We start from the raw sequence: 13,848 nt of genomic DNA, 5'->3' as shown, positions 1-13,848 counted from the left end.
TGAACATGTATTAGCATGGTGTTGATAAAATAGTACAAATAATATTCTTAAAATTACTGAAGAAAACTAAATATGAATTCTCCTTCCATTCTTGTTTTCCTTCTATAGAAGAGGAAAGCATGCTGTCTCTATCCCCCAAGCAACTCTCAAAAACACAGAAAAACAAACACAGATATCTCAAAAAAAGGGGTAAATGAAATAGTCTTTTCATTAAAACAAACCTCACAATTTAATTGCAATTAGATTACTCCTATATCAGGTAACAACTCATCTTTGCTTTAAAACTAAGTGAATATCCTGCAGACAGTATATTCAGGTTATTAAGGCTTCAATCTAGATGTGCCTAAAAATTCTCATTAAAATACCAATAAAGTTATATAAAATGAGTAAAACTGTCAATAGTACTAGAAATTAATGTAAGAGATTTTAAAAATATGAGAATAAATATCCATGAGCCATTCCACTGTTACGGATAAGTGAAAAAGTGCCTTCCAAGACTATAATAATTGAAAGTTCTCTTTTGTTAGAAGCCACTGTGGGTCAGTCTGCAATGCTCACAGGGAGGCCTTGGGCTCAACTAAACATCTAGATTCACAGGGCTACCATAGGTCATATTTGGCGCCAGATTACTCAGAGGGTTATTGGACAGAAAACACAGCTTGCTAGCAGAAGAGTGAGCAACTGGCCTTTTTTTTCAGTAGGAATCCTCACAGAGGATAGCACAAGTGCAAGGAGATGAGAACCACATAGGCTGAGCAGAACCCATTTGACTGAAAAGCCTTCCCACAGGAGCCAATACCTAACACTTTATGAGCACAGCTCTCAGGGTTCCCACAGAGCTTTGCCCAATTATGAGCCATTACATTCAGGGAATTCAGATACAACTTTCTATCTGATTCACAGTTCTCCCAGTCCAGATGCAAGTTACCATTCAGGGGTAATTTCTATTATAAGTCTCTAGGCAAGTGGTTCTCAGGGCAATTTTGCCACCAGGGGAAATCTGGCAATGCTTGGAGATAGTTTTGGTTGTCACAAGCGGAAGTAGTTACTGGCATCTAGACAGTGGAGGCCAGGGATGCTGCTAAACATCCTACAATGCACAGGGTAGCCTCTCGTAACAAAGAATTACGCAGCCCCAAATGTCCATAATTCTGAGCTTAAGAAGTCCTGCTATAGGCAATATATAGTGACTAAGAGTACATACTTTGGAGTCATACTGACATAAGGTTAAATCTCAGCTGTACTAGTTACTACCTGTATCAACCTGAGAAAATTATTTCACCAAGCTTCAGTTTTCTCAACTGTGAAGTGGATATAACAATATCTATCTGATTGAATTATAGAGACTAAAAGAACACTCATCTTACTTCTTGGCAGATTATCATATACATACGTGTATGTCTGTTAGCGGATCTTACAGACTAGCCAAAAGTTTGTGCACAAAAGTATTTCCAGACTTATCTATTGGCAATGTCCACTTGAATAGATCTTTAAACATTCAAATAAGGATTATTAAACAGAGTAGGGGAAGGATATATGGAAGCCTATGAAAAGATAGTGTAGCAGAAGGAAAATGCACAATGCTCAAAAGAGTTTGGGCAAGAGAACATTTTAGAATACGACTTTCTGTTTAAAAAAAAAAAGTTGGTAATGAGCAAAACCTGTAAGACTAAAGGCAAAAGAAAACGTACTCTAGTTGATAAAGTTATTTTCCATGGAGGTATAGATTAACAATTCTGATACTGCTACTATGTCTGCTGGGATTGAATACGTAAATGGTTTGCAGCTACTGAGAGCCTCGTTTCTCAATGTTTGAGTAGGGGTTTAAATGTAACCAGAGGAAGGAGGCCAGAATGACCCATGCAGTACTGAATTAGAGTTAGAGATATCAATATGAACTTGCGTTTAGCTTAATATAGGTAAAGCTGGTTACATATAGAAATATTTATAGATATGTGTATATACAGAGGTTAGCATACACACACATATTTCCTTACCGTCAGCTGCGTGGGCTTGGCAGCAGGGCCACCCCAACAGCAATGAGAACACCTAGCTCCCAGATCTTGGTTTCTAAAACCATTCTCCAATAAAAGGAACCAGGGCTTCATGGAGAAATGGCTGATTCTAGAACTGGGGCAGGATATACGTATGAGCCCAGAGCATCTTGAAGTGCCATAAAATAAAGAAGTGCTCAAAAACACCTTTACTGGGGTATGTCAAAGGCAGACAGGAGCCAAGTGAAAGAGCTCTCAATGGCTAAGGCTGGAACAATGTGAGCAACAGAATAAAGTAATACAGGTATACCTCAGAGCTATTGCAGGGTTGGGTCCAGACCACGGCAATAAAGCAAATATTGAATAAAGCAAGTCACAAGAACTTTTTGGTTTCCCAGTGCACATAAAAGTTTCGTTTACACTATACTGTAGTCTGTTAAATATACAATAGCATTATGTCTAAAAAAACAATGTATATATCTTAATTAAAAAATACTTTATTGCTAAAAAGTGCTAACCATCATCTGAGCCTTCAGTGAGTAGTAATCTTTTTGCTGATAGAGGGTCTTGTAAAAAACGCAGTATCTATGAAGTGCAATAAAAGGAGGTATGCCTGTACTAGCTTATAACCCAAATTATAAAATAAATACTCATAAGCCATACTGATATACGACTGAATCAATCAATCAATAAATAAATTGGGGAAAATGGACAAATTTCCAATGTAGAAGAATTCCAAATAATTTACGTAGATACTAAGCGTTCAGTAGGTGGAGCATAACTCTCTACCCCTTGAGTGTGGGCTCTGCATAATTTCCTTCCAAAGAGCACAGTATGGGAAGGGGGAAAAAGAGTAAACTTACAGTGCAGAAACCTGACAAAGACTGCCTCAAGCAGGTGATAAAGGTTACCATCAAGAGTGGTAAGTCATGTTGATAGTATTTACCCTTGAGAAGATGTGGTGGAAATAGCACTTTATCTCTGTGATCTTCCTCCCCTAAACCCATAACCCCTGTCTAATCATGAGAAAAACATAGGTCAAATTCTAATAAATGGGCTTCCTATAAATACCTGATGAGTACTCCCTAAAACCATAATTTTCACTAAAAACAAGTCTGAGAAACTGTAACAGCCATGAGGAGCCTAAGGATATAAGACAACTAAATGTAATCTGGCATCTATTTTTCTGTAAATCTAAAATTGTCCTAAAATAATTTTATTTAAAAAAATTAGAAGACACTTGCCTGATGTCTGCAAATTCAAAGGGATGCATGGTAACTTTACAAAACGGACCTAGGGAGTCATTTGGTAAAACAGGATGAGATGAAGGTAAATACCAAATAGATTAGCAGACTTAAAATCTTGATTCAAAGCAGTAAAGAGCAGAAGGGGCACTTCATTGAACCAGTGATATGATAGACAAACCTAAAAGACTCTTCCAAAATGTGGAGGTAAAAGGAGAACAAAATTTTATAGTGAAAAATTAAAATCATGGAAATGTTCTTTCAAAGCAAAGTGATCCACACACATGGCAAAAGGAAAAAGAATGAAATAGTACGGTAACTTTCAGGATGGAAATCAAGTCTTCCACCCTACTCTCTTTTCTATACCCAGATTTACTCCACAGAGATGATTTTTGAAAACTGTTGAAAATTTCTGGAATTTTTTTTGGAGTTATAGGAGATTTCCTTCACTTGACTTGATTAAAAACAAAACATTTCTACCAGGCATATTTTAAACTTAAGAACTCCTTTTTGTTCACTCATGGTTCTTTTGCCATAGCATTGTGCTTGTTTGGTTGTAGCAATATCATTTCAGATTTCTCTGATGATGCTGAGTTTTCTGTTTCCTAGATTTCCTTTTACTCTGTGGTCGGGGTTTCTATTTATCTTGGTTTATCTGGTGTTCCTTAGTTTTCTGCTCATATTTAAGAATCAAGTGTTAGGCTGATTATTCCAGACAGTCATATGAACTTCTACTTCTGCTGTATCACTAGACTAGTCTTCTAAGGGGTGTCTACCCTGCATGGGAGATCTTACTAAAAGCCATGTGTATATGGTTAAGACATGAAGATGGGCAGGCTTTGATACAGGGTGAGTAGGAGAGCTGGCTGTCAGGCTGGGGACCCCTCACATAACAGGGTGAAAAGGTTTTACTTTGAAATGTCAACACCCATACTAAAAGCCTTAGTTCTCCTCAAATGGTTTACTCAATCTATTTAGGGTAGTAGTTTTTGTGGGAGGAAGGCACTGGAGCTAAACTGCTCCTCTACATAGGTAGGGAGTGGGTGGGGGGTTGGAGAGATGACTGGAATAGATGTTTCACATGTAATCCTTTGCTTGATTCCTATGTTCTATTTGATTCTCACTCCCACACTCTGTCGAACTGCTTAAGATTCACATGGGCAGATGGGTTTCCACTTCCACTGTGGTCACCTCCTAGCATGTTCTAAGTTGCAGCTTTTTCTACACTATTTCTTTAAAATCACGTGTCTCTCCCCTTTCCATCTTGTAGAAATGTACTGACATCATTTATACACTCAGTAGTACCCCCATTACATGTCTGCCTGACACAGAGCAAAGTAGATGGACAAAGGGAAGATTCTGAGATCCAACACAAACCTTCTCCAAAACTTCAGGAAAGTACAGGTTCATTTCAAAAAAAAAAAAAGTGCTGAAGACACATCACTGAGTGTCAGCAAAAGACTGAACTATGGGCTCAGATACTTTAAAAAGTAACATAAAAGGGGAGAGAAGGAAAAAAGCTCACAGACCCTACGTTAAAAACAAAACAAAACAAAACCAAGGAAGCATAAAAATTAAAAAAGAAAATGTAGAAATAATAACAAGGATAGCCACTGTAACAATAAATGTACTGGGTAAAAATTTAAACTCAACTATATAAAAACTCAAGAGACATTCAAAACAAAAGAACTCCAGAGCTGAAAGTAAAGGGATAACTAAAAAAAGATAAGCAGCAAATATAAACAACAATAAAATATGCAGGGATATACTGAATTAAAAGCACAAATGCATTAAGTTAGACAAAGAGGAAACTTTAAATTATTGAAGGTACAACTCATTATGAAATATGACTTATTAAATATACCAAATAACATGGTTGAAATATATTTATAGCAAAACTCTCAGAAAACAAGATACGAAATTAACAATGATATAACAGAAATGTGAGACTAAGGCAACTTTCTCAGTCTTTCACAGAAAAGATAAACGAAAATTAAGTAATAAAATAGTGGATATGAATAATATCCTTAAGCCACTAGGTAAAACCAGATAGAATAATATAGAAGAAGGCTTACAAAAGCTATTTATTAGGCTACCAAAAACCTCAGTAAGTAAAAAGTAAATACGGTGGTATAGACCACATTTATAACCAGAATGAAAACCAGAAATTAAGAACAGAGAAAAAAGTCTCAAACACTCTGAAATTTAAAATTTTTTTCTAAAAAACAACTCTTAAAAAAGATAAAAGTACAATTGTAAAATATCTAAAAATTAAATACAATAAAAACATTGCACATCAAAATTTACAGAGCACAGCTACATTAAACAAGAATGATATGAATTAAACATTCAACACAGAAAGTGAGAAAAAAGCAACAAAATATACTAGGGATTTATAGGTCAAAACGTAAGTTAATAAATTACTGAGTATAAATAATCATACAGCTGGGAGGACAGGTAAACATGTTCAGAACGACACGCTTGCATTTAAGATTTCAAAGGAGGAACTGTTTGCACCATATAAAGTCCGAGAGGTCCGTGACGCGAGTAGCTAAATTGATCTGCAAGTGATGAATATTGCAATAAATAAAGTCAAGAAAAGTTTAATTTAAACTCTAACAACTGAAAAGACGCCTTCGAGGACGATGGTGGGACTCAGGATGAAGAGTTAAAATGCTGAGCCAGCGTCACAGGAAGGGGCGGGATTAGGAACGTGCAGGTAACAGGAATCTGGAGCATTAGATTAACCAGATGACACAAATTCGAAGGATTTTACAGCGTCAAGGAACGTGAACAGGTGCTAATTATGGGGAAAGGGTAGTACCCACCTGTGAATACGGTTGCTTTCAACCGAATAGGTCATAGGTAGGGCAGCAGCTTGAGGTAAGGAGAGCCTTTGGAGACTAGCTCAGAAAGAGGAGCAGAAAGCAGTTTGCAAATAACTATCTGAAATAAGAACCACGCCTGGAGGTTTTAATGTTTTGGAGAGTGGCCAGGAATGATTGGGAAAGCAAGGCAAGTTAGAATTAACTTTTTTAGATTTTGTTTTCCAGTTGATTGATTCAGTCGCACCTGGTATTTCCATGAGCAATCAACACCAGTCATTCCAAAACCAGCTCATCATGATCTACTTACCAGGTTCAGCGCGTGGAGATTGCTCCCGTTACAGAAAGGAAGAAGGGACAGCAGCGAAGTTAAATTCCTGGTTTACTAGGACTGGATCTAGGACCCAGCCGCCCTGTATCCCACTCCTAACCCCCTTCTCCCTGCTCTCTTACGCACTAACTTCCTGCCGCAGCCCTCGCCTCCATCCCTCCGTCAGCTCGGGCCCTCCTCCAGCTTTCCCAGCAGACACTGCCGAGCGCAGCGCTGGAATCCGGGTAACTGCAAACAAGCCGAGGAGAAGGGCGTGTTCCGCGCGGACGCCCTCAAGCGGGATTCCCTATTCCACGCGCCCGCGTCCTCACCGCCCGCCTGACGCGGGTGATACCTGCCAGCAGGGCTCCGTTCAGCCACGCCCAGGCGCCAGTTCAGAGACTAGGCGCGGAAATCGCCATCCTGGCGGGTGAAGGGAGCTGGCGCTGGTAATCAGGCCAGAACTAAGAAACCCTCGCCACACCCGGCCCTGAACTGCTGCCGCGGTCTCTGTCCCTCACAAGCCAAGGCACCTTCGAAGCACTCCCACGCAGGCGCGCCAGCAATGGAAGAAGCCCCCAAAAGCCCCCGCGGCCGGAGTCTGTCAAGTAGACCCATGCTGCTTTGCCCAGTCCCGCCCCTTTCCCCAGGCCCCGCCCACGCCGTAGACTTGCGTCGGATCCTAGGCTCACCGGTGTCTGGATGTTGTGCCCTCTTGGCGTTGGCGAGGGAGTGCAAGTCAAACTTCGTTGCTTTCTGGAAGCTGTCAGGTAAAACTGGCCAAAACCTTTCATACGTACTTCTCGTCCCTTCCTTCTCCCTCTCCCCGACGTTTCCTCGGAAGCAAAAAACAGTGACAAACATTCGACAAGATGTCATTTTGTGTGTACCATGGTTTAACATGTTTTTCTCTCATTTAATGGCTCACTGATTCATTCAGTTTTGCATCGAGGTAAAGATCTTGCAGATCATGAGTTCACTTGTCGAGTATGAGATACTTTGAGGCATCCGAGAAGCACTGTCAAATAGGCAGTTAGATATAGGCATCTGGGGCTTAGAGGTGTCTGGAGCGAGACACGTACAATTTGTGTCACTTCTGGGTAGCTGATAATTAATGTTATGAGTGAAGATGAGATTGCAGAGAGAGAGGAGAATCAAAGGAGAGAGTCTAAGACTGAGTCCCAGAGGAAGAACCTAAATTGGTAGGGAGCTTCAAATCGAGACCCTGAGTTGACCAGGTAAAACGAGGATTTTTTTATACCTGGGAACTAGGATGTTTTGGCTAACTTTCTCTGTACTCAGTGCTATCATAAGCAAATTATAAACATCATCTCACTTAATCATGACCACAATACTGTAAGGTAGAGATTTTCATCCGCAAGTTCGTTGAAACTAAAAGATGACAAAGCTAAGCTTCAAGCTCAGATCACTTCATGCTTGTCCCACTGCTTCTCACTCAATGCTTCAAGATTTGGAGGCCCATTAGTAAGGCAGGACAGAAGTGTGGAATGATATTTTCCAAGATTGGGGGTATGGTGTGTGTCATGAATTGTTTGTGATGGAGCTGACCTTTGTAAAAGTTGTATTTAACTAGCTCTGAAAAATAAAAATTTAACTTGAAAATATTGCCAGTAAACAGGCTCAGACATGATCTCCAGCCAAATAAGAGTGCAGGGAAATGGAAAAGGCACAGACTAGGAGGGAGAATGACCAGCCTTCCTAACATACCTCTAGTGGGCATGAGGTTTCTGACTGTGTGTCTTCAAAGGTCTGCTGAAGCCTGGACACTTCTGCCTAGTTGAACAGGGTCATTTTCAGGTCGCAGTCATCTCACGGAAGCTCCAGCTATTTTTATGGCACAATTTCACAAGTTTCTCTCAATATATGACTTTCAATGTAAAGGACTCTGAAGCCACCTGGGACTAAATCCTTAAGATGTGCAGAATTGTTGGCTACAAATGCCATTCCTTTCTATCATCATGAAATGCAGCTTTTCTAAATTAGAGCCTGTCTGTACTTATTTAAGGAAAAATACAGAGAAAACTTGATCTGACTTAAGCCAACACATTTCCTAGATCACTTATATATTCATTCAGCAAATTTTTATTGAGAATCTAGGCTTTGGGAATATATTAGTAAGAGAATTAAATAATTAGAATTTATTAGTAAACATGATCAGATGAGGACTGTCTTAACACCCTGTAGAAGCATTCCCTATGCTAAGCTATTGTATCTCTTCACTCAACCTTCTGTGTTCTACACTTTATCAGAATACTGCATTGTATAGATTGTGAGAAACACTTGACAGTCTGGAATTTGTGGGTAATGAAGACCTTGGTGGGGTGATTTGGTTGCACGGGCCGTGTGTAATAACATTTGTCAATTTTTGGCTTCTGATCATCTGAATACCCTTTCTATGTTCATAGTCTTTTGTGACTCTTGGGGGAAGTTAGAGTCTGCCTCCCTCCATGGAAGCTAAATACACCCAAAATTCACTTTCTTTGTCTCCACTGCAGCTAGGGCACAGCATGTAATTTGGATTCAATCAATTAGATACACCCAGTCCAGACTTATGAATTAAGAGCTGGTGATATAAAAAAGCAAGGACGGCAAACAGTTTCTTTTCTTTTCAAAAAATAGACTATTTTTTAAAGCAGCTTTATATTTACAGAAAAATTGAGAAGATAGTACAGCAAATTGCCACCTACCCACACACAGTTTTCCGCATTATTGATATCTTACATTATTATAGTACATTTGTTACAACTAAGAAAATCAGATTGATACCTTATTATTAACTAAAGTGCATAGTTTATTCAGATTTCCTTGTTTTGTTTTGTTTGTCTTTCCCCTTCTGTCCTTTTCTGACCCAGGATCCTATCTAGGACACCACATTACATTTACTTGTTGTGTCTCCATGGGCTCTTCTTGGCTGTGACAGTTTCTCAGACTTTCCTTGTTTTTGATGACCGTGACAGTTTGAAGCAGGACTTGTCAAGTATTTTGTGGGATGCCTCTTTACTGGAATTTATCTGACATTTTTCTCATGATTAGACTGGGATTCTAAGTTTTGGGGAGGAGGTTCACAGAGATAGAGTGCCATTTTTGTCACATTGTATCAAAGCTACATACTATCAACATGACTTATCACTGGTGATATTAACCTGCATCACCTGACTGATGTGGTGTTTGCAGACAATTTCTTTTTCTCTTTTTCTGTCAGTGGCAGAGGAAGCAGCAACACCCTAGTTTCCAGGCTCAGCAGCAGGGCCTGTGCTGATGGTGATCACAGTGTAGATTGCACCATCTAGTGCTGAATGGCAGTGATGTCCTTATTGGACTGTAATATGATTTTGGCCTGTGATTCTAGCTGCAGGACCAAAATTACCATTATTTCTATATTTTCTCTTTTAATTTAAATCATGCATAGTCAGTTTCTGTTATTTGCATCTAAGAGCCCTGGTAAATACATCATCTTTATGGTTTTGGGGTGTATGTACTAAATATATTTTTTCTTTGGAAGCTTTCTGGCCCCTGATTTCCCCTCTCTCTCTGTAGCATGAGAGGTAATAGTTTCAAGCAGCCAGTTTTTTATTGGTAATGTGAAAAAGCCCCGCTGGCATCTGTTTTGATGAAATAAACGGGAGCATGATTGTCTCAGTGCTTCAGTTACCCATTTCTGCATAGCAAACCATCTCAAAACTTAGTCCCTTAAAACAGCAACCGTTTGATTTTGCTCTGGATTCTGTGGGTTCAGAATTTGGAGAGTGGGGATGCAATGACCTGTAATGACCATGGGAGTGAGTGACAGAGGTAATGGGGCAATGAGGATCAAGGAATTCTGAGAATGCAGAATATTTGAATATTTCAGTCTGTATCAAAATTAAAATCACCAAGATCTATAACAGCAGCAGTGTGTTGAGGAGGGTGGCAGTGAGCCAGGGATTAAAGTCTTCAAGGAAAAGCAGGGAGTGACCTAGGAATCTAAAATAAAATAAAAAGGTCACAATCCCACTTTCCCAGACACACCTTATTTCTTCCTTCTTACTCATGGTGAAACTTCTGGAAATTAGTGTCTACACTTTGTGTTTCCATTGTCTTATTTTCCCACTCGTTACTGAAATAGATCTTGTGCTGATCATCATTGTCAGCCAAGTCACCGACTTCAACTATTAATTTTCTGTCTTATATATGTCACCTGGACTAGCACATGTTGTTTGAATGAGGGCTTTTCCCTGATCATCACACCCCAGACTAGAGTTTGTCTATTGTAATGCAGCTCTAGTAATTTTAAAAGGATAGTAACAAGTGCAAAAGTGTGTATTAAAACACAGTATGTGTCAGTCATTGCTCTGGATGTATTGGATACACCTAGAGTTGGACAAGATGAAATGAAATAAGGGTTCAGTAAGTGGTTTTAAAATGAACACATGGATGCATGAAAGAAAGAAATAAGAAATTTAGCTACTAGATATCTCTTTACTGGAAATATCTTCTACTGCAGAGTCAATTTGAGATCTGTTGTTCCTGGACCCATGTTCATGGTAACTGTAGAGTGGTTACCATGGAATCATTAAACATATGATTAATTCAAAGTTTGGGTAAAAGAAAGAAGTGGCTGTCAGCCACTTTATTTGGCCTAAGGGTTTATGAGAACCTGAAGTAGACTCTGGAATTGACCATTCTAGAGAAGCTGAGTCACAGTGAGATGTGGCGTACAGGCACCTAAGCCTTTGGAGGGGTCAGCCTTGGATTGGTAAACTCCAATTTCTAAAATTCTAATTTCTGTTTTGCTTTCTGAAGAGACATTCATTAGGTAAATCAGGTTCGATCAAAGGAGGATGATCAGGATAAATACAGGGTACCAAGGCATGTTAGATGAAGGAATTTTAAGGGAACAAGTGGGTGATTCACTGTGAGAATTGTATATAGAAACTGCCTTCAGTGAGTTGTGGTATAGAAGGTAATGGAAATTTTTCTAGGAGTAAAACTAGGGGAAGTGGGTTCAAGATAAAGGAAAATTGATTTTGACTTACAATGAAGAACATCTTTCTAATAGTTAAAACTATCTGCATAAGAAAGAGAACAATCCAAGAGAGTAGGGAGCTATGTCATTCTTGTTTAGGCAATCACTTGACAGTTATTCAATAGAAATATTATGGGATAGTTTAAGACTCAGACATATGGTTGCATTAGATGACTGTTGAAGTCCTTTTTCACTCTGACAGTCTATGCTTATATGAAATCAGAAGTGACGATATACAGAACTTTTTTTCTGGAGCTTTCAGGGGAAAACATGAACTAGGAAGTATTATTGCCTCTGGTACCTTTTGTACAAGTTGAAATGCTCTGGGCCACAAATGATCCCAGTATTAAAGACTCTTGCAGATATGCTGCTTGTTTTAATCAGAATGTATTCCCAGGTTTGTATGACTGGAACATCTAAACTTGAAATGTCTTTGATCTTAGAATCATGCATGCAACTCATATTAGACATTATTTCAGGACAATCCAGTTTTAACATCCTAGATTTAATTGTGATCATGCTTAAAACATGTCCATGTTAGCTAAATTAACCAAACTCCTTCAAAATAGCACTTGACACTTTTCATAATCAGGATGTAAACGAACTTTTTATCTTTTTATTTCTCCCCTATGTTCTAGCATAGAGTAGAATATTCAGTTTCTAGAACATATCCTTAACTTTCCTCCTTCTTCCTGATATGGCTTAATTCACAACGGCCTATTGAAATTCTGCTCCTCTTTTAAGTGTGTAACCATAGCTCTAAAAATCAGACCCAGAGATCACTGTCTCTGTGAAAAGGACTTTCTTCCAGCTAGTTTCCTAAGAGCTCTTTTGACATCCTTGTTTTTCAGGCTGTAAATTATAGGGTTCAACATTGGAGTCACCACTGTATAGAACACAGATATCATCTTATCTTGCTCTTTTGTAGTCTTGGAGTTTGGCCGCATGTAGGTGAATATTCCTGACCCATAGAAGAGGACAACAACAATGAGATGGGAGCCACAGGTGGAGAAGGCCTTAAGCCTACCCTCCCCAGACTGCATCTGGATCACAGTGGAGATAATATTCCAGTAGGAGACAAGGATCAGGGAGACAGGAGCGAGCAGGATGAGCACACCCATTGCAAAGATGGCCATTTCTGTGCTGTAGGTATCTGCTGAAGCCAGCTTCAGGAGGGCAGGAGGTTCACAAAAGTAGTGATTGATAATGTTCTGCCCTCCATAGGGAAGTTGGAAAGTAAAGGTGGTGTCCACCAGAGACACTAGTGCCCCACTGACCCAGGATCCTATGGTCAACTGGAGACACATCTGTTGGGTCATGATGGTGGAGTAGTGCAGGGGCTTGCAGACCGCCACATACCGGTCATAAGACATCACTGCCAGCAGTGCACATTCTGTACACCCAACCAGAAGGAAGACAATTATCTGTGTCATACACCCCAAAAAAGAAATAGTTTTCTTCTTTACCATGAAGTGGACCAACAGTTGAGGGACAATGCTAGTAGAGAAACAGAGATCTGCGAAAGAGAGATTTCTAAGAAAAAAGTACATGGGCGTGTGAAGTTGAGAATCCACAAAGATGAGAATGATGATGAGTAGGTTCCCAAGCACGGTCAACAGATAAATGCTGAGGAAAAGAACAAATAGCAGGATCTGGGTCTGCCAGTCCTGTGAAAGGCCAAGGAAGATAAACTCAGCCACGAAGCTTTGGTTTTCTTCTCCCATTGAGATTTATGCCTGTTTACCTGTTTAGCACAAACAAAAAGAGCAAACTTTGGGTTTATGATGTTAGTTCCTGTAGAAGAAGCTCATTTAAAACTGATGCCTAATTGGATAATTCAAGTTTTTGCTACCCAACTTCTTATTGATACTAAATAGAGTATTTTAATTTTTAATTGGTTATAATTTAAATCTACTCATTTTTTCCCCAAATTCCCTCTTCCTAAGGGTTGCTTTTTTTTTTTTATGAAGAGTATGACATTGTTAAAGCCTTCTTTACTAATTCTGAAATTAGGATAGTAGAGTTCATGTGGATTTTACTAAATGGCTATACACATACTGTTAAGAAATTTTTGTGTGTACTATTAGGACTATCGCCATACATCAAACTATACCACTAACTATTCAAAAATACTATATACTTAATTTTAATATATCTTGGAAGAATATAAAATAGCTTTCAGGCCTCAAACTTAATTTGACCTCTTAAAAAACAACAAACTTTACTTGGGTTTAAAAATAAAACCTTAGCATTTCATACACTAAGGACCATTCTACTTGGATTAAAGAGTAAAATATTAAAACTAAAACAATAAAAAAAGAAAAAGGTTACAATTTTCGTTATATCTGGAGAGGACCAGAGCTGAAAAGCATGAAAGCCTTGTAAAAAACCATCAAGCAAAACATGTATAGAGTTTACAACATAAATTGAAAGACTTCTGTGAGATAAT

At 39.0% G+C, this 13,848-nt stretch overlaps 2 protein-coding genes across 19 annotated transcripts in view; both read right to left on the bottom strand.

Annotated features, from left to right (window-relative positions):
- Positions 1 to 7,021, bottom strand: part of ZNF215 (zinc finger protein 215) — a 25,573-nt gene extending 18,552 nt beyond the window's left edge. For 4 of the 18 annotated variants that reach the window (XM_070626161.1, XM_070626163.1, XM_070626162.1 and 1 more), the window contains exons 1-3: positions 6,729 to 7,021; positions 6,517 to 6,622; positions 6,374 to 6,395 (exon numbers count right to left, since the gene is read on the bottom strand). The gene's annotated coding sequence lies outside the window, so the exon portion shown is untranslated. Of the gene's footprint in view, positions 1 to 6,373 lie in introns of all 18 variants that reach the window. The other 14 variants (XM_070626157.1, XM_008514622.2, XM_070626158.1 and 11 more) reach the window with 11 other exon arrangements.
- Positions 7,007 to 13,848, bottom strand: LOC139084203 (olfactory receptor 2D3). Its single transcript, XM_070626173.1, has one exon. The coding sequence runs from the start codon at positions 13,121 to 13,123 to the stop codon at positions 12,179 to 12,181; it is 945 nt and encodes a 314-aa protein (XP_070482274.1). The 5' UTR covers positions 13,124 to 13,848; the 3' UTR covers positions 7,007 to 12,178.

This window comes from Equus przewalskii, chromosome 6, assembly GCF_037783145.1.
Source record: "Equus przewalskii isolate Varuska chromosome 6, EquPr2, whole genome shotgun sequence".
Classification (NCBI taxonomy): Eukaryota; Metazoa; Chordata; class Mammalia; order Perissodactyla; family Equidae; genus Equus; species Equus przewalskii.
This window is presented reverse-complemented; position numbering and strand designations above follow the sequence as displayed.

Excerpts from the sequence above, each read along its gene's own strand:
- LOC139084203 (XM_070626173.1), bottom strand. The coding sequence starts at position 13,123 with ATGGGAGAAGAAAACCAAAGCTTCGTGGCTGAGTTTATCTTCCTTGGC.